The sequence below is a fragment of the Aspergillus pseudotamarii genome (assembly GCF_009193445.1).
Source record: "Aspergillus pseudotamarii strain CBS 117625 unplaced genomic scaffold BDV38scaffold_60, whole genome shotgun sequence".
Lineage (NCBI taxonomy): Eukaryota > Fungi > Ascomycota > Eurotiomycetes > Eurotiales > Aspergillaceae > Aspergillus > Aspergillus pseudotamarii.
In genome coordinates, this window is record NW_022475074.1 from 117,245 (window position 1) to 135,455 (window position 18,211).

The window sequence follows — 18,211 nt, forward strand, 5'->3', positions numbered from 1 at the left end:
CCCTCTTTAAATTTCTTCATCTCATCTCAACATCGTATTACTTATTATAACCGACCCTATCAAATTTCGAACTTGGATCCTATCTCTTGATTTTAAAATAGCTGAAAGGACTAGTCGGCAGGATTCCTCTCATTTGCCACTCTACCCCGATATAGTAACGACCCCTACTTCCTTTTTTGCCTTTTGATATACGATGGAAGTATCTATATGATATATCTAATATTGATATACTTTTACGCTCTCTTGACACGACAGCGCTTGGTGTACCTCTACATCTTCACCTGTTGGCTATATATACAGACCCCAAGAAGCCGTGCTTTTGGGAAGAGAAGTATATAGTAATAGATTGTCGAAAATAGCTGCGAGACTTTCAGCAGTATCTGTGGACACCGGTAAGTTTCTGCATTTATATCACTACTACATATGCTACTAACAAATTTCTCTAGAGCAAGTAGTTAGCTATAGATTTAATAGTATACATGAAATAATGCTACTAACTCTGCATTTAGACTGGGCCTGAAAAACCACCAAAGTAACGGCGATGGGGATAATCAGCAGTTTTAAAGGTAGATATTGCCACCATTCATGGCTTTTACATTGAAGAAAGAATTAATAACGTTTGTCATTCAAAGCTAGCCTGGATAAGGAGAGCTACCGGGTACAAGGCGGCTTGACGGACCATAGACCCGCATTCTGTATAGCCGCTATACACTTCGGCCTACGTCTGCACCTACATCTTCTGTTTATCTCGTCCGATAAAGTTTTCTACTTATAATAATCGTCTATTGGTAGTTAAGATATATAATTGCCCATGATATATTACAAGGTAGAGCCCGAGTATCAATGTATATACATTTTGGCATTTAACTTATAGTTAACTAACTTAAGATATGTGCCTAGATAAGCTAAGCAACCATACCGAATCTCACGTATGAGATTAATTCTACCTGAAATCTGACAGATATATGCATAGCGATATCCCCCCTCCAAGTACTTCGCTTTACGAAGAGACTTGGTGGGAGGCCCCGCCCCTCCTATGGAATCTACGTGGTACTACGGCCTACTGCGAGGTACTATGGAAGATTTCTATATACAAAAGCTGGCCCGTCTGTGGGACTTGGACCCTATAAGTTCAGGGCATCCTCCAGTTGCTTCGCTTCATTGATTGCCGCCACCGATCTGTCGATGTTATGGACGCGTTTCATGTAGTCGAAGAACTCGGGTTTCAAGATCGCATTACCGGCAATTTCACGGGCTTCCTGGTAAGTGAGCTCTCCGGGGCCGCGTTCGCTTTCGGAACGATCGCCAAAATCGGTTCGACCTCTGCCGTTCCTATCTCCACAGCGTCGGCACACGAGCAAGTTTGTCGATTTGCATCCTGGATACCAAGCCTTGGCGTACTTAGTACGGCACAACTCACATCTGATATCGAGGTTTTCGAGGTGGTGGGCGGCCATGCGAAGGTATCCCGTTTGCAGGCCTAAATGACACTTATGGCATAGCCACTCGCGAAGGGAATAAGACCAGCGCTTGAATTTCTTTTCCTTCTTCCATAGCTCGAGGCAGTTCCAGCAATTTGAACGCTCCCGTTCTTGACGACATTGTTGATCATTATGATGGCAGGATCCACACATTGACGATATTCCGTGCCAGTCTTTAGGATCTGATTCACCACAACTGACGCATTGTCGAGAATGATCTTGGGTTTTTGGTAAGCTCCTTTCATACCTGTTGTAACAGACTTGGCACCTGTACAGTAATCCGGGTTGATCATGTGCTCGAAGCCATATGATGCCTGGGCCAGCTTTAGGGCAATCTATACAGCGGCGTTGGTCTTTTTGGCGCTTGAGAACAGTCTCCAATGACCTCACTTTGCCAGAATTGAGGGTCTGGTATGTGTGACAAGCATCACATAGAACGCGATCCTTGTCATTAGGATCGCGGTACCATTTACGTGTGGTTTCTGTAGCACCACAGTTTGGGTTGCTGCATGGCCCAGATGTCGGTTGAGGTAGCCTGTTATAAAGGGAGGCAGGCCTGTCAGTGCCGTGTGTTCTCTTCCATTGAAAACACGCGCTGCAAAGGTAGATGGCTACCCATGTCGAAGGGTTATAATCTAAACACCAATTAGAGGGCTTGTCATCACCGCAGGTGGGACATTTGCGTTGTGCTTTGGAACGAACCGAGTCAATCGGCTGCTTTGTCGGCAAAGCACGGTTCAGGGGCTGAAAGCCCGTATCTCTGAGACCACATTCGGACCTCATGTGGTCGAGTCGGTCTTGGGGTACTGAGAAAATGGGTCGGGAACCTGGTGTGAACGTATCGAGCACGATCATGATAACCGTCTCGAGAAAGCGGATTAGCCACACACTATCTGCACTTTCGATCCCAAGCTCTGGCACACGTCGAGGGAAAACAGCAACCACGCGAAAATGGGGCTTTCTGTCTGCCTTCTCTCGGATGTATGTATAGTGTGCACCAGACTCACCTCCTTGGATCGCACGTTGATGCGCCGGAATCCGCACGACGAAAGAAATTTTAGTTGACCCGGTATAGAGTCCTCCGTCTTCGCCGGGACTAGTGACAAGATCCAGATACACACCCCTGTCCCTACGCGAGGGGCTCACCTTCGGAAGAGCAAGGATGTGCTTGCCGATCAGTTTATCGTGGCCCAGGATGGTGCGGGTAGACTCAGGGATGATCGCCTGATATAGGCGATATACAACCTCAGAGTCTGCTCTCTGCAGCCACTGGTACATGGCCGGTGCGATCCAGGATTTGCCACCTTTAAGCTCTTTGAAAGGTGTGTATTTAGCATAGTTAAACAGGTACCTGATAACCCTGTGCATGCTTTTGTCGAAGCTCTCTCGGAGAGCCTCATGATCTTCGTCCGCGATACCGGCAAGCCGATACCGATCCTCGTCCGAGATAAATCCCTCTTCTTCAAGATAGCCCGCCTCCTGATAAACATGTTCTGGCAGGCTATCCTCTTCGACATCGTACCCGGCAGCATCCTCATGCTTCAATTCATCGGGATACTCATCGTCCTCAATGAGGATAGCATCGGCGTAGTCCTCCGGGTTGAAGGGGACTTCTTCTTGTTCTTCTTTGATGTCGTCGAGGATATCTTCAAGCTCTTCCTCGGTCTTCACAGACACGACTGGCTCTTGCTTGATTAGTTTAGCCCTCTTCGAATCGCTGGCATTTTCAGCTACAGCTTCAGTCGGAGCAGGGCGTTTTCCGGCTGTAATACAACCGGTTTGTAGAGGCTCGGATGTTTCACCGGCTTCTTCAGCAGGCCTCATGTAACTGAGGATACTGCGCTGGTTAGATGGCACGTTCGCCCTCTTATCTTTCTTGCCGCGCCGAGTTTTACCCCCAGCTGCGGTGGTTTTAGGGCTTGGACAGAGCGAAGATTTCTCCTTAACTCTGGAGGACATTAACCTCTGATAACCCTGACGAGATGAAGATTTCTCCCCAATCTCGGCGGACTTAGTCCGGCTTTGTTCATCAAGGCCCTCGCGAAGCGACGGAGGTTTCTCCTCTGCCTCGGGACCTTGGCGAAGCTGGGATTTCTCCCTAGCTCCTTTATGAATTCCCACGGCACTCTGATGATCAAGGGCTTCATCCGTTATCACGGTGTCCCGATCATGGTGCGCGTGGTCGTTAGTGGAAGCTCCAGAACGGGGGTTGGGGGGCATACTGACCTTTATAATAGTTGTAGTCGTCGTCGTCGTCGTCGTCGTTGGTGGTGGTGATGGTCGTAGTAGTAGTCGTATAGTCGGTAGTCGTGGTCGTTTTTACTAAGTCTTCGGTACTCTACAGATCTACAGGTTTACACTTGCAAACCCAGAATGGGATGTCACCTGCTCTACAATACTGTATTCTTGGATTACAGTACATACGATTTTCAATCACAAATATGTCCTGGATGTTGATTTCTACATCAACAATTGTGTGGCTAGATGGCTATATAGACGCTCATGATAATTCAATTGCTTTGATCGGAGTCTACATAGATAGTATATACTAGTATCTGCACCTCAGATACATTCTGGTTGCATATAAAATAAGTTGAGCGTTGTATGTTTCGTATTGCCATCTTGAAGGACTTCTGGTATAGATCTATGGCCTAGCATGGTTCCTGATAAGGTGTGGCGGACCATGGCGTGATTGGCTGTCAAGCACAGACTATACCAGAAACATACTACGGCAATTGTCCAATCAAAAAAAGGCCTCTCGGACTTTTGGAATCACGGCTTCAAGGTTATGAGCCATTCCAAGCTGTTCCACAGGATAACCCCATTAATATGTATATTAGAAAATAGAGAAAAATATTCCTTCTTTAATGAAACTATTCAAAGCGAAAACTAACAATTATTGGCTGAGTGATGGTTGTTCGAATTTATCACCGGGTCGAGCGGCTCGAACTAAGAAAGTCTTGGCAGCTGTCAACGAGGAGATAACTTGAATCAAACAGAAAGGAATCAGACAGAAAGAAATGGATGGAATCTTGATAGGGAGCATGACGTAAGTAATCTCCTCCAAGTTTGATATGTGGGTAATAAACTGATGGAATTGTACGGCAGTCAGTGCAGCTAGTACTAGTACGACACCAAGTCGAAGCTTCGTTGTCAATATAGATGTAAATAGCGATGCTAAATTACTTTCAGTATACATCCTGCATTAGCTTAACTTGCACGACGGAAAGCGGGGTAGCCAGTAGTGGGTCCGGATTGTCAACTAGTAGTCAGGTACCAGATAGGAGCATTGCAACTGAACAGGTGATAGTTGGAAGCTTTCAGCAGGCCTCGTCATTCCATACAATACGCACCTTTTCCACCAGCATCTATGAAGACGTCACTGCGAGACAACTCTTCCCATGGTCAATCATCTCAAGGGCACCACAAATTAAAAGAATATATAGGTGCTGTATATCAAAATAACCGCCATTTTTGTAGCTTTGTAACAGAACTTATTCCAACCCAAAAGGGCCACAATTCGCACGTGTAGATGGCATTTTGTAGCGGACAATGAAAGTGAAAGTGACCAATAGCAAAGGGTGAGGGAGGCCTATCACATGGCCCTGAGTATCACGCCTAAGTCCCTCTCTCTCTCTCTCTCCTTCTCCTCTCTCTATCTCCCTCTCTCTTTCCCCGAAGTCTACCAAGTTCCTGATCCGAAAGCTTCCCTTCCAGCGTCTGATCCGTGAAATCGCTCAGGATATCAAGTCCGACCTTCGCTTCCAGTCTTCCGCCATCGGTACTCTTCAGGAGTCCGTTAAGGCCTATCTCGTCTCCCTCTTTGAGGACACCAGCCTCTACGCCATCCACGCCAAGCGTGTCACCATCCAGTCAAAGGACATGGCCCGTGTGAGTAACAGCTTCTCTTGTCTTGCGTTGTGAAACACATAGTTCCGTCCAAGCTCTCTTGAGATATCGGTTATATCTTGATGATTTTCCTCGCTTCCTTAAAGTGTTGCTACACTGCCTTGATGTGGTAAAAGACATTGTACATATACTAATATTTGAGAGAGATAGTGTTTTTACTGTCGTCGTGTCGGACATACAGAGCGTGAATGTCGAACACGATTGCGTAGCCTCAATCGAGGCCTGTGTGCTATCGGAGATCTGGTAAGCCCCCACCCAACCAATTTGAAATGAAGACTAATTATTTAGACTGCAGCGCTGTCCCCGCCCCCCGCCCCCCGCCGGCGGTCTCGTCGGTCTCGTCGGTCTCGTCCCCGGGGGGGGCGCCCCCCTGCTGCCCCCGCTGGGGCTGCCGACGCCGCTGCCCCCGGTGGTGCTGGTGGTGATGCCCCTGAGGCCCCTTCTGGGGCTGTTGCTGAGCAGCAACAGCAACAGCAACAACAACAACAACAACAGCAACAACAGCAGCAGCAGCAGCAGCAGAATGGGGAGGAGGGGGAGGAGGGGGAGGAGGGGGAGGAGGAAGCGGGAGAAATTGATGTGGGTTTGCAAATTTTAACACTTCAGTGAATAGCGGTTTTTTTTTTTTTTTTTTCCTCCTTTTTTAAAAAGATTTGTTTCTGTTTTTTTTTTCTTATTTTCTTTCTACCAAATTGAAGAAGATGTTCATTGTTGCCAATATTCATACACTAAGTAAACTCGTAGTTGACTGATCCCGAGTCATTTGATTTCTTGAAGGCAGATAATTTCGTCAACTTTCTCAACGAGGCAAAAATAATATAACACTGGAAGTCATTTACCTGATAGCAGCGTCAGACTAAGAAGCTTAGCTACCCATTCTCTTCGTCACACCCCACACTGCAAGAATAGGAAATCCACAAAGCCTGTCAACACGTGTAGGTGGTATAGAATATTATACAGACATGTTATACTGTATAGTATATAGAATCCAGATCGATGGGTGTTTTAAAAAGGATATACTGGAAGTGCGAGACAACTGGAAGTGGTCAGTAAGATAGAGAAAATATCTTTTTATGTCAGCTGTAGAGCTGGAACATATGTACCTTAGAAAGAATCCCACTGTGGTCCTACTGTTACTGGACAAGTCAGTCTCTGTTTTCATTTCCCTTCTGAGTCTCATTTCTCTTCTGACGGGATGATGCTAAATACGATAGTATTCGTCGAACCCCAAGGCGAGTGTTTGTCAGGAATATGCCCGAAGATGTACACTAAAAAACACCTGAACAGTGTCCGGGGTTCGAACCCCCGTGCCCGCAACTTTTTATATATGAGATTCATATATACTTTTATGCCTATTCAACTAGATTGCTCAGAAGCACAGTAGCTGCAGTTTATCAAGAGAATAGAGTACCTAGTGCAAGGAAATGTCTGTTTTACCCATAATATATGACCTATGCTCCCTCTCTCTCTTGGAAAAGGGCGAAACTCATCCATCAGATGTAGAAGTTATTAGGCTATCTACCAGGAGATGAATAGTCATGACCACTGTCCCCCCACTGTAGTGCTGGCCCGCTAGGCCTAAAGGAGAACAATAAAATGCAATGAGACTAGAAAACCATGGACACATGTCACACCCTCATGATATCCCCCATGCTTTTAGACCTTTCTCTATCCAGGGACATTAGGGAGCCAATGACCCTACATTATCCTTTCATTCCCCCTTTATACCCTATCACTGGAACTAGTAGGCATGTCCTTAACTTTGTCAGTACATTATAAGACAGAATATGGCCAATTCCTTGGGATATCGTGAACATACCCCGTGGCACAATGGGTCCATCCGGATTCCAAAAAGCATAACATAACGAGTGTTTCCGAGTCACAACTAGTTTCGGATCTCGTAAGCAGGACTTTTTGATTGACTCATCTATATAGGAGTCAATATTATACTTGAATGCGATACGTAGCTCCATGTTGTAGTCGTTGCATGGTAACATGTAGTGAGCCTGGTATAACGTGACTAGGGCTAACTCTCATCAGCAGACTTGTGACTTTTCCAGAATCAACACACTACATAGAGACAGATACCAAAGCGAGCGCTATTTCAAATTTATTCAGGGCTGACTGCCTTTCTATTCATTATACTATTGTCATACTGATATATATATTGGTTTTTTCTGGAGAGCAGACAAGGTAATAGAAGTAGTAATACTATTGTCTCCTCTCATATCCCCCCTGATGTGTTCACATCTATGTGGACTTCGATCAAAGCAATGGAATCATCTTAAACGCCTACATAGTCTTTAAGCCACGCAAACTATTGATGTGGAAACCAACAACTGGGAGGCTTATATGCGTAGGATTCGATCTTAACAGCGTATGTATTATAACCATGACATACAAACACTTTTAAGCTATTATTTATACATTGTGCACTGCCTAACAGATGGCCTTCCAATTTGTGGTGACGAATGTAAATGTAGTTCAATAATTCACGTAGAGTAGGACTTAGTGAAAACGGTTTAGACAGTGACAGTGCCGACGACAGTGACGAAGTTGATGAAAGATGCCAGATTAAGTCCGCCGAGTTTGAGGAGAGATCTTCACCTCCCCAGGGTTATTAGAAGTTAATGTTTTCTAAAGTCAAGGAGCAATTTTCACTCTATCAAGCCCGTGAATTCTCCACAACTAGAGATAACATCTAGCGCGAGAACAAAATGTAAGAGTTGCCATCTAACTACCTCAACTTTCTCAACTTCCTGAGACATTCTGAAGAAGCCGATGAAAAGCCTAAATTTCTGGAAACTAGTTACATTACAGCCATAAAACACCCTTTGTTGACCGAAGCTGTAGCAGAAGACGACAACGAGTCGCAGAGGCCTAAACTAATCAAGGAAGAGCCCGTCGTGTCTGTGAAGACCGACAAAGAGCTTGAATATACCCTCCACGACATCCCCGAAGGAGAAGCCCCCCTCAACCAGGCAGACTGCGCCGGCGTTATCTTTATTAATGACGTGGAGTACGCCGAACAGCAGCCGGTTCGTTTTAACATACCACACGTATGTGCCAACTGTTCTTGCGACCAGTCCTTTAACTGGTTCCTCGACTTTAACGCTTCAACATAGGGAGCCGTCTGCCTTTGCAGCGTGTGCTATCAGTGGAAGAAAAGACACAGCGCTGACAAGCCTGCTTCCCCTTATAAGAGGCGAAGGACACCAAAATCTGCGCCATGCAGCAACCCTAACCGTGTGTTACAGAAACAACGGGGAAATGGCAGTGGGACAAGCAGGTCCTCGTTGTTATGCATACAAAACCCGTAATAACAGCACCGAGAGGCCTTTGGAGAATATTCTTAAGTATCAAAAAGATCAACGTCGCTGTATAAAGCTCGGCAGCTATATGGTATCGAGTCATGACACGTTCTGGTTTCTGAGAGACAACCGGATTATTATGCGACATGAGGCTGTTATTATCATGCTCAGTTACATACTAGGAGACTGCTGGCTAGAGATTCATGAAAACCACAGCACTACACTTTTTAAGAATATTCTATTCTAGAGAATAGAATATCCAGAATTTATAGTACATTTATATAGAGACTATAGTCTATGTAGCAACATGTATAGTCACGTTTCATAATTGACAAGGCTCGTCTAGGGAAGCTGTTTAGAGCCTTTCTGTTCTGCCATTTCTCGTTCTTTTTTCCTAAGCCAACAAAGTTAGGATTGGTCATGAACTGCGTTTGATAAAAGGATAACTAACTACAGCTAGTCTGGATGTGGACCACTAGCTGGCACATGACAGCAGGACGGACCAAGGACCCGGACCTCGTAGTGAGTCTCGTAATCCAATAATCATCCCAGTTCTTCATGGCTGTGCAGCTTAAAAGGGACGGAACCACGAGTCATGATCTGGTATTTCTGCGGGGTTGGGTTTCTTGGCCGATTTGACACCACCAGCTCGTATCTTTTATTCAATGCTATACATATGTCATTACCTCATGCGGTCGAGGTTCAAAACTCTGAATCTGCTTTGCTTTTTCTCCACTGTTCCCAGACCTTAAAAAGACCATAAGAAAAACAAAAAAAACTATCCTTCAGGTGATACAATATTATTCCCATGCGTATTAAGCCATTTCATTGATGTAACTCTTGTACCATTTCTGTCCAACTGATGACGATCGCATCATATCTGACATGGGGGATCATTCTGACAAACACTCTACGCCAGCTCCCCTCGGTTACCTCGCGCCGGTCTGTGCCGGCCTTCTCGTGATCAGTGTCTGGTATGTAGCTTCATTCTACATCGCAAGATCCCTGTGTTGATTTGGAGTTCCACTCAACAGGCTAGTTATTGGTCTCAGGTACCGTCATTTTCGTCGGAACCGACAAAGCTCTCGTTTTTTGGATCTGGAGAGTATTTCCTTTCGACGCGGTTCTACGGTGATCTCAAGTGGCGAGGTTGACAAGCAGTTCCCGCGGATGAAATACAGCGACTGGTGGGCGGGTCGATGTAGAAAAGAGAGTATTGGTAAAGAAACTATTGAGTCGCTGGGCTCAGGATCGGAAGACCCTAGAAGTGGTCAGGAAGAGAAGGAGACAGCAATTACCGTCCCCGAAGGCCATGTCCATAAGACAGACCCTGCTGAGGATGCTCCAGACACGCAAATAGACAAGGCGCAGAAACATGTTGGCGACCCAGTGAATGCTTGTGGGCACGACACTGACGATGTAGCCAGCGAGTCGGGATGCTTATGCGCGATTTGCATGGATTCTTTTGAAGGGGATACCTATATTCGACCTCTGACATGCGGGCACATCTTCCACTCTTCCTGCGTGGATCCGTGGCTCACGAGACGGCGTGCAAGCTGCCCTCTGTGCAATAAGAGCTTCGGTGATCAGGGACCAAGTAATAGGGAGGAAACGAATACACAGATATTTCCCGTTCTTGCCATGCCAAGGGCAGCAATGATTAGAAGTGACGTTTTCCCCAGGACAATCTGAGACGATATCTATTTCAATCCACCGTTAATGTGCGCAATGGTCTCGAGTTTTACGCTCGGTATATCCGCTCCTGATGACATCAAAGCCGGCAAGTCAGACTTTGTTAAGCATAGCACCGAGAGGTCCATCCGCGAGGCACATTGTTCCGTCGAATATTGGCCATTTACTCCTATGTAATGAACAGAGAAGTAGGGCCTTTTCAGCTGCGCCCCATTACCCAAACTTCAAGCTGGAGTGGTAGTCGATATGCCTAATATCTCCGTGCTCAAGGTCATGCGATGTATACGTTTCACCCAGAGTGGGGCCCGGTTCTCCAAGACCTTTCTTCTCTTGATGAGTGACTTCCATCGTATCCAGGGGGCTAGCCGACAATTTGTTCGCTGCTTCCCGGCTCGGAGGTACCTCGTCAGCCACCTGGGACCCAATATTTTTGACTGTCTTCCCACTTCCGAGCCTGCTCAAATAAATACGGGGGATTGAGAACGATGGTCGTGACTGCGAGCTGATCGTAGTTCCTGGCGACTGCGAGGCGCCGGGTGATTCCTTCATCAGATGAGCGCCATGTTGTCGATAATGCTTACTATTGGCCTGGAACGCCTTCAGGCCAAATAGTTTGCGCAGGAGTGGCCAGAGGCAGATCAAATTGGCCACATATATTGCGGTGCTTGCTTCCCGGATGTACCATATCTGGTATGTAGTTGTGAGCGGAGACGCGAAATTGTATACTTTGTTGAGTATCGCAGCGAAGATGGTAAAAACCCCCAGGCTCATAATACAGACCAGAATGAACTTTCTCCGGGTTTTTAACTGAGTCTTCATAAGTAGCGGGATGGGCACAACAAGCATGGCAGCGTCCGAGGAGATATTGAAGACAGCTTGGGTAATGGAGTAGTGTTGATATGTTGCACACTGCATATTCTCCACTGGAAGTTGCCAGTACTGCTCAAAAGGCCTGCAGTATATGCCATAGTACGCTACCATAATCACAACAAAGCCAACGGCAACATAGACGGCAATAGCCTTGACGTAGAGATGCAGGAAGCGGATATTCGCAGTCAACCGCCAAAACAAGGTCAACATGCATATCTTAACGCCCCATGTCGAGAACAGCATACACTGTTCCAGGCCGATGACAATCTTGCTCCCGTATATTCGATCTTTGACTTGCTGGGGGTCTGCGAGAATTCTCTGCGTGTCTTCCGGGGGGAACAGGTTAGTCCCATGCTGTGAAGAGATTTGGATCAGAATTAACAAGCTGGTGTAGATTATCTAAAATATGGAAGCGTTAGTTCCCATTATCAAGCATGATACAGGTGAAGCTCACAAAAGTTGCAGTCATGACATAGTCGTCAACTATTCACACTGTCAGCATATGTCTATAGCATGTGGAATGAATAGCAGCATACGAGACAAACGCTTGACCGAACCAGCTGCAATGAACCGAGAGATCCTAGATAATCGGCGTAAGATGCGCTGGTTTTCGCGCCGAGAAGCACTGGTAGTACGTACATTCTACAGATGAATAGAACGACGGCAATACTCCAAAAAATCAAGGCCTCGGTAAGAAGCTCATGAGGGGTGGGCGACACGTTCCCCATCTTGTTGATAGTCTATAATGCCTCTCTAAGGTAGGACTAAGGGGTGTGTTGGCTATGGAGAGGTAGGACATATTAGGGCTGGCATACATGGGCATGCAATGGACTTCATTAGACTTAAAAGATGTCAACAACAGCTGGTTTGAAAAGGGACAAAAATCTCCTTGTACCCTGGATACAACGCAGTATGTTTCTCGCTTATTAGCATTTTTACTGGAGTCATTTCGACACTGGGCACATAGGGGGTGGTCTTGATCGTGCCCGAGTGGCAGAAGCAAGGGAATGGAGAGCTCCCATGCAAGGGATGTCACAACACTGGCGGAACGGCGACCGACATGTTATTGTCAGGTGCCGCGCAGCGGTAGATTACTCTAGGAGTGAGACAGGCCTGCATCGATTTACTGAAAGTTTTCACTGCGGAGATTGAGATAGACAACACCAGATCTAGCCTCAGTGTAGGGGCATGTGTCCGCCACGTACCCTCCAATGACCTTGTACAACAAGGGGTCTTAATTATTCGGGGAAAATCATTGTGTTCCTTGGAATGCTGAAGGCAGCGAGGGCTTGCAGGCGAACTATATCTGCATTGCTCGACCCGTTAGGTTTGCCTAAGCGAAGCATGGGCTCTTAGCCTGACATTCACCGAACTGTTCAATTTCCTGATGCTTTGTAAGGTTCAGTGTGTTCGAGACGTTTTGACAGGCTGGACTGCAGAGAGGCCCAACCTGCATCGTCATGACAGTGCCAGCCGTTGGTTACAATGCGTAACCTTGCATGAAGGGATAAGTCTTTATCCTGGCTACGAACCAAAGGTGAGTATACCTTTGCATTGAGGGTTTACTTTGGTCTTTCTAGGCATTGCTAGCAGGGATTAGCTAACATAAGGTCTGTACTCTATGGGGTGAGATACAACATCCTCCATCGAACCAGTCCGGGCCGTCACGAAGATGCCGAACTTTGCATTTTTCTTCCAAGTCGGCACGTGGATACTGCCTGTCAAGTCTAATAAATAGCGGTGAGGCACGTTGCATTCTGATAGATGGCGAAATTCGCGTCGAAGATGGACCCTTTCTATTCTAGCTTGACTCGTTGCTGTCACCATGAAGCGCTAGGATTAAAGCAGTGGGATGTTAGGTTACAGTATTCTCCTGGACGCTAGGCAATGTGAGCATGGATCAGTTTCTTCGGAAGCATTTTCCTCGCGACTGATGAGTGGATTTTAGAGGGAATGATCTACATTTATAGTACACGTCAAGTGGGGTCAATCTTGATATCACAACACAAGAGTGATACAAAAAACTTCCAATATTCAGCATTCATTCTAAAATGCAAACATGCCATTATCTTTGCATCCGGAGGCTATTCTTATGATCTCTAATCATCTTGAAACTTATCGACAGCGATCTAACCTAGCTATATCATGTCGACGTTTTTACCTATTCCTGCTGCCGACTATATTCTCATCGATAGAACTATCTAAATACAGTGCAGGGTGTTTGATCCCGCTGACTTTGCAATTCATTAAGCACCGCTCTCTGGCCAAAAATGTGCGCTGCTTAACAGTCGGAGAGCCCAACGAGGGGCGCTGGATTGGTTGCATGGTACGAAAGACCTTGGAAGACATAACAGAAGAAATCAGCCACTCTACAAGCGAAGGGGCTCAATGGATAACTTAGTTAGAAGGGGACCAAAAGATAGATTATTGGATGCCGTTACTTCTATACCCTCTTCCAAATCTAGAAGAACTAGATTATTACAGGATAGGAAAGGCTAGACATCCAGTCGATCTGATGCTACAGCGTATGGATGCTGGAGACAAGCCGTTTGACCACAGACCGGGCTTGTCACATCTACACCGGGCCCATATCAGGATGTCCCAGTCGACTATGGGGGGTATTTCAATAGAACAAATAAGGCCACTCTACCAGCTACCATCAATGAAAGTCTTAAAGGCACAGACGTTTACCGGTAACTTCGTGCAGGACAACCAAATACCAGAGAAGAAGCTCCATGGTTGAACACCTTGAGATAGTCCAAAGCCGTATGCCCAATGGTTGTCGTGATCTCATTGCGCCCTGCAAAAACCTCAAGTCATTCAAATATTCGCATCACGACAGTTCTAGATTGGATATTGCAGCTTTCAGCCAGGCCCTTGGCGCAAGGAAAGACACGTTGGTAGGACTCTCGGTGGACCACTTCTGGGGAGATTCTTCTGCCACGGTTGATAATCAGAACTTTGGGTCGCTGAGAGACTATACAGCGTTGAAGCGTCTTCGACTAAGTATGGATAGCCTTGTTGGTGGTATGCTGGGGGCTCCTTTGGTTGATATTTTACCGTCGTGCCTTGAATATCTTTGCATAGCTGATATGGACAGGGAGAAGGGTAACCACAAGATATTAGTGGCAGAGTTGTGCTGTTTGGTCAAGGCATCGGATGTCGCATTCCCTCAATTCAAACAACTGGATATTGAAGGGAATGTTCAGGACCCTATGTTGCCACCTCAAGACAAAAGTGAACGCATGAAGATATATCCAGAGCCTTCATCACTGCTGGGATCTTGGATATACGAAATCACAAAGGGATTGTGTACAATTTGTCTTGACAACGGAGGTTCATTTACATTTCATGATGCTTGATTTGAAAGACAGGTAAATAACTTGCCAGATGTGTATACGGAAATGTTTCCTGATGTGAGATATCAATATAACTATGTCCTTTGAAAGGCACCTTCGTTATCAGATATGCACAAGGTCAGCACATAGAACATTCTACATATTTCTAGGCAGTTACCTTGTACGTGAATGGACCTCCTATCTTCTTCCTCAAAAAGTATTCATGTTCCGTGGCGAATCATTTAGGGTTTCGTCATTTTACGAACTCCGAGTCCCTTGCATCGATTTGGGATCATCTTTCATCGTAAGTGGATGACGAACATCCCTTTCTCTTCAAAACTGCCTATTCTAGATTATATGACACTACATGGCGCCCATTCTTCAATTCACGTGGTAACCATATGGCACCCTTGCATAGCTATGGAGAATAAAGAACTGTTACTCTGGCTTTTCAGTCACTTCAACTTCGTCAACAATGCATGCAGTGTGGTTGTCTTCACGAACACCGCCAATTCTAACTTATTTGGCAATAACACACAATGGATGCAGCTCGACTAGAGTCTGCGCTAGGACACAAACAGGAGTTGGCCCGCAATTTCGATCTCGTCAGCTTAACTAGCTTAGGGATCATCATTGCCAAGTAAGTGACGATAATCAAAACAGAAGAGATACTAGTAGCTGACTATCGTAAGTTCATGGGCATCAACTGGCGGTACAATTGTTGCAGCTCTGCAAAATGGAGGACCAATGGCAGTTCTCTACGGGCTCATTCTCGTTAGCGTCTTTTACACACTGATCTCTGCTTCTCTATCCGAGCTCGCCTCATCAATGCCATCTGCTGGAGGAGTCTACTACTGGTCATCGGTATTAAGTCAAAAGCATGGACGAATTGTCGGATTCTTCACCGGCTATCTCAATGCCTGTGCCTGGCTTCTTTCTGCATCGTCCATCAGCTCAATGATGGGGAACGAGCTCGTGGCTATGCATATGCTCCGGAGTCCTGGCCTGAAGTGGCAACCATGGCAGGTTTTCATCGTCTTCCAGTTAGTCAATTGGATCTGTTGCGGCATAGTCTGCTTAGGGAATCGGTTCATCCCTCTGGTAAACCGAATCGCCCTGCTACTTTCCATGTGCGGGTTAGTCGTGACGGTTATTATCCTTGCAGTGATGCCGACGAAACATGCGAGCAATTCTGAAGTATGGACGAAATTCCAAAACAAGGGACAATGGACAGATGGCATTAGCTTCATGACCGGACTACTGAATGCAGCATTCGCAGTAGGGGTCCCCGATTGCATAAGCCATTTATCAGAAGAAGGTACATCTCTCCATCTATACCAGGAACAATCTATTGATTCCATTCGCAGTACCCAAACCCGAAACTAAAGTTCCCCAAGGCATCATGCTCCAGATGCTCACAGCCTTCACCACAGCATTCATATACCTAATCGCGCTATTCTACTCCATCCAAGACCTCGACGCCGTCTTCAGCAGCGAAATCGCAGTTTTTCCAACAGCCGAAATCTACAAACAAGCCACCGGATCCAGCGCAGGCGCAATCGGATTAATCGCCGTCCTCTTCCTCGCCACCTTTCCAACTCTAATCGGAACCTTGGTCACAGGTGGACGTATGTGGTGGAGCCTTGCCAGGGACAATGCAACCCCATTCGCCTCTTATTTCAGCAAAGTACACCCCAAACTCAACGCCCCTGTTCGTGCAACTGTGGCCGTGAGTACCATGGTGACGTGTCTCGGCTGTATATACATCGGGAGCACAACGGCGTTCCAAGCTTTGATTTCCTCTTATATTGTGCTGAGCACGTTGTCCTACCTTGGGGCTATTCTTCCGCATGTCTTGACTGGAAGGAAGAATATCGTTCCTGGGCCTTTTTATCTGGGGCGATTTGGGTTTGTTGTTAATGCTGTTGCTGTTGTGTATATTCTTGTGACTGTGGTTTTCTTTTGTTTCCCTCTTGTTCTTCCGGCTACGGCGCATAATATGAACTATACTAGTGTCATTGTTGTAGGGTTGATGGCTATGACTGCGGTCTGGTGGGCCTTTCGGGGTAGGCGTGACTACAGGGGACCTCAATATAGCATTGACGCTGCTCTGCGACTTAATGGCGAAATAAATCGCCCTGTGGAGGAAAAGACTTAGATCATTAGCATCTAGAACGTGGGGACAGCATCTTGTATATATCAGACTGCACACATAGTCATGGAATGTGATACCGAAATCGTCAATATATTTTCATGTTCAGAGTTCATAATTTCGGCGATCTATTTACAACACCATTAAGACTGATAAGGTACTCTGCCGCGCCTGGCGCATATTCTCCACCTGCAAGCTCGAAGAGAGACGATGCCGCCAGCTGTCTAACCATATATCATAATACGTCAGACTTGATTGGAACTCTTCACAGCCTCGGCCGGATGGACTGTCCACCTTCCCAGAAGTCACCGGCCTCCAAAGTCTGCCATCCAGCCACGGAGCCTGCTTCAACACAGATCATGTTCTTGTATGCCTCATCCGGACCAAAATCGGCCATGCCCTTGGCCTTTTCAATCCAAGGGTTCCACACAACGACATCGTTCAAACTCTCCCTGGTAATGGAGAAAATGGGCTTATCATCGCTGGCGGACGAAACAATAATAGGCACCTTGGGGTCCAAGGATTGGTATACACGGTCGGTTTCCTTGTTGATCTCAACGGCAGGGGAAGTTTCGGTGATAACGGCAGCGTTCTGTGTTTTATCGACGTAGGTCTTGGACTCGAGGTTCTTGACGCGGATGTCGGAGATGTCCTGGTGCCGAGAGGTTAGAACGTGAAAATGGGATCCATAAATTCCTGGGGACTTACGTCGATCTTGAGATACGTATGCATCAGCACCTGGAAGTCGAAATTCTGACTACCCTTGTTCTGCACTTGGAGAGACGTTTCCAAACTCTCCTTGGTCAGAGTAACGCTATATACCAGCCCAAAGTCATACGGCCATGCCTTCTGGAAATCCTCTGTGAGCATAGGGCGGGAGAGACCGAAGTCTAGCTTGACAGAGCCATCTCCGCTGCGATCCTTGCCTAGGGATTCCGATGATGACTTGCCCAGAAATTCCCAAGTGCTGTTACGCGCAAAGCCATGTTGTGGAAGGGAGGATGTGGCATGGTTCTGAGAAGGAGGGCCGAAGACCTACACATTCACCAATAGATCGGGTTAGTTAAAGAGCGCAGTCTGAATCGAAGTCTTGAGTGGACGGACGTACAGGGAACACCACGGGAATACCGCCTCGAATTGGCTTTGAACCGTCGAGGTGAGCCTTCTCGCTCACAAACAATTGCTCTTTGCCATTTGCTAATTTCCAGGAAGTGACAGTAGCTCCGTACAGGTGGATCGTAACGGATTCACCGGAGGGCAGCGTGGCTTCGACAGTATTATCACGGAGGGAGATGGTGGGCTGAGGCACCGACGCACCCACGCCGATGGCTGAAGGCTTGTTAGAACGGTCCATTGTAGACAGATACTATAACAAAGCAAGCAATGATATGTGAACTTGAAGAGGTGACGGGACGATTGATGCAATGCGGGGACCACCGAAAACTGGCAGAACAACAA

At 46.6% G+C, this 18,211-nt stretch overlaps 7 protein-coding genes across 7 annotated transcripts; 3 read left to right on the forward strand and 4 right to left on the reverse strand.

Moving 5' to 3' along the window:
* Positions 1-1,124: 1,124 nt before the first annotated feature.
* BDV38DRAFT_286378 (uncharacterized protein) lies at positions 1,125-1,457 on the reverse strand (the record flags this gene model as incomplete). The annotated part of the gene is made up of 1 exon (XM_032060650.1): positions 1,125-1,457. The coding sequence occupies one exon, from the start codon at positions 1,455-1,457 to the stop codon at positions 1,125-1,127; it is 333 nt and encodes a 110-aa protein (XP_031909965.1).
* On the reverse strand, positions 1,281-3,701 carry BDV38DRAFT_295845 (uncharacterized protein; the record flags this gene model as incomplete). Its single annotated transcript, XM_032062785.1, has 2 exons — positions 1,281-1,816; positions 1,872-3,701. The coding sequence occupies 2 exons, from the start codon at positions 3,699-3,701 to the stop codon at positions 1,481-1,483; spliced, it is 2,166 nt and encodes a 721-aa protein (XP_031909966.1). The 3' UTR covers positions 1,281-1,480.
* A 5,631-nt stretch (positions 3,702-9,332) lies between these two features.
* Positions 9,333-10,393, forward strand: BDV38DRAFT_295847 (putative RING finger protein; the record flags this gene model as incomplete). The annotated part of the gene is made up of 2 exons (XM_032062786.1): positions 9,333-9,675; positions 9,754-10,393. The coding sequence occupies exons 1-2, from the start codon at positions 9,587-9,589 to the stop codon at positions 10,391-10,393; spliced, it is 729 nt and encodes a 242-aa protein (XP_031909967.1). The 5' UTR covers positions 9,333-9,586.
* Positions 10,394-10,606: 213 nt separating this feature from the next.
* On the reverse strand, positions 10,607-11,991 carry BDV38DRAFT_286382 (uncharacterized protein; the record flags this gene model as incomplete). Its single annotated transcript, XM_032060651.1, has 4 exons — positions 10,607-11,662; positions 11,718-11,746; positions 11,800-11,843; positions 11,903-11,991. The coding sequence occupies 4 exons, from the start codon at positions 11,989-11,991 to the stop codon at positions 10,607-10,609; spliced, it is 1,218 nt and encodes a 405-aa protein (XP_031909968.1).
* Positions 11,992-13,360: 1,369 nt separating this feature from the next.
* BDV38DRAFT_257074 (uncharacterized protein) lies at positions 13,361-14,733 on the forward strand. Its single transcript, XM_032055573.1, has one exon. It carries the CDS (start codon positions 13,999-14,001, stop codon positions 14,623-14,625), a length of 627 nt encoding a protein of 208 aa, XP_031909969.1. The 5' UTR covers positions 13,361-13,998; the 3' UTR covers positions 14,626-14,733.
* Positions 14,734-15,140: 407 nt separating this feature from the next.
* Positions 15,141-16,759, forward strand: BDV38DRAFT_286383 (putative choline transport protein; the record flags this gene model as incomplete). The annotated part of the gene is made up of 3 exons (XM_032060652.1): positions 15,141-15,241; positions 15,294-15,919; positions 15,969-16,759. The coding sequence occupies 3 exons, from the start codon at positions 15,141-15,143 to the stop codon at positions 16,757-16,759; spliced, it is 1,518 nt and encodes a 505-aa protein (XP_031909970.1).
* Positions 16,760-16,854: 95 nt separating this feature from the next.
* Positions 16,855-18,163, reverse strand: BDV38DRAFT_257078 (D-hexose-6-phosphate mutarotase). Its single transcript, XM_032055574.1, has 3 exons — positions 17,862-18,163; positions 17,462-17,788; positions 16,855-17,405 (listed from the first exon to the last, which is right to left on the reverse strand). The coding sequence occupies exons 1-3, from the start codon at positions 18,105-18,107 to the stop codon at positions 17,019-17,021; spliced, it is 960 nt and encodes a 319-aa protein (XP_031909971.1). The 5' UTR covers positions 18,108-18,163; the 3' UTR covers positions 16,855-17,018.
* Between the last annotated feature and the right edge of the window lie 48 nt (positions 18,164-18,211).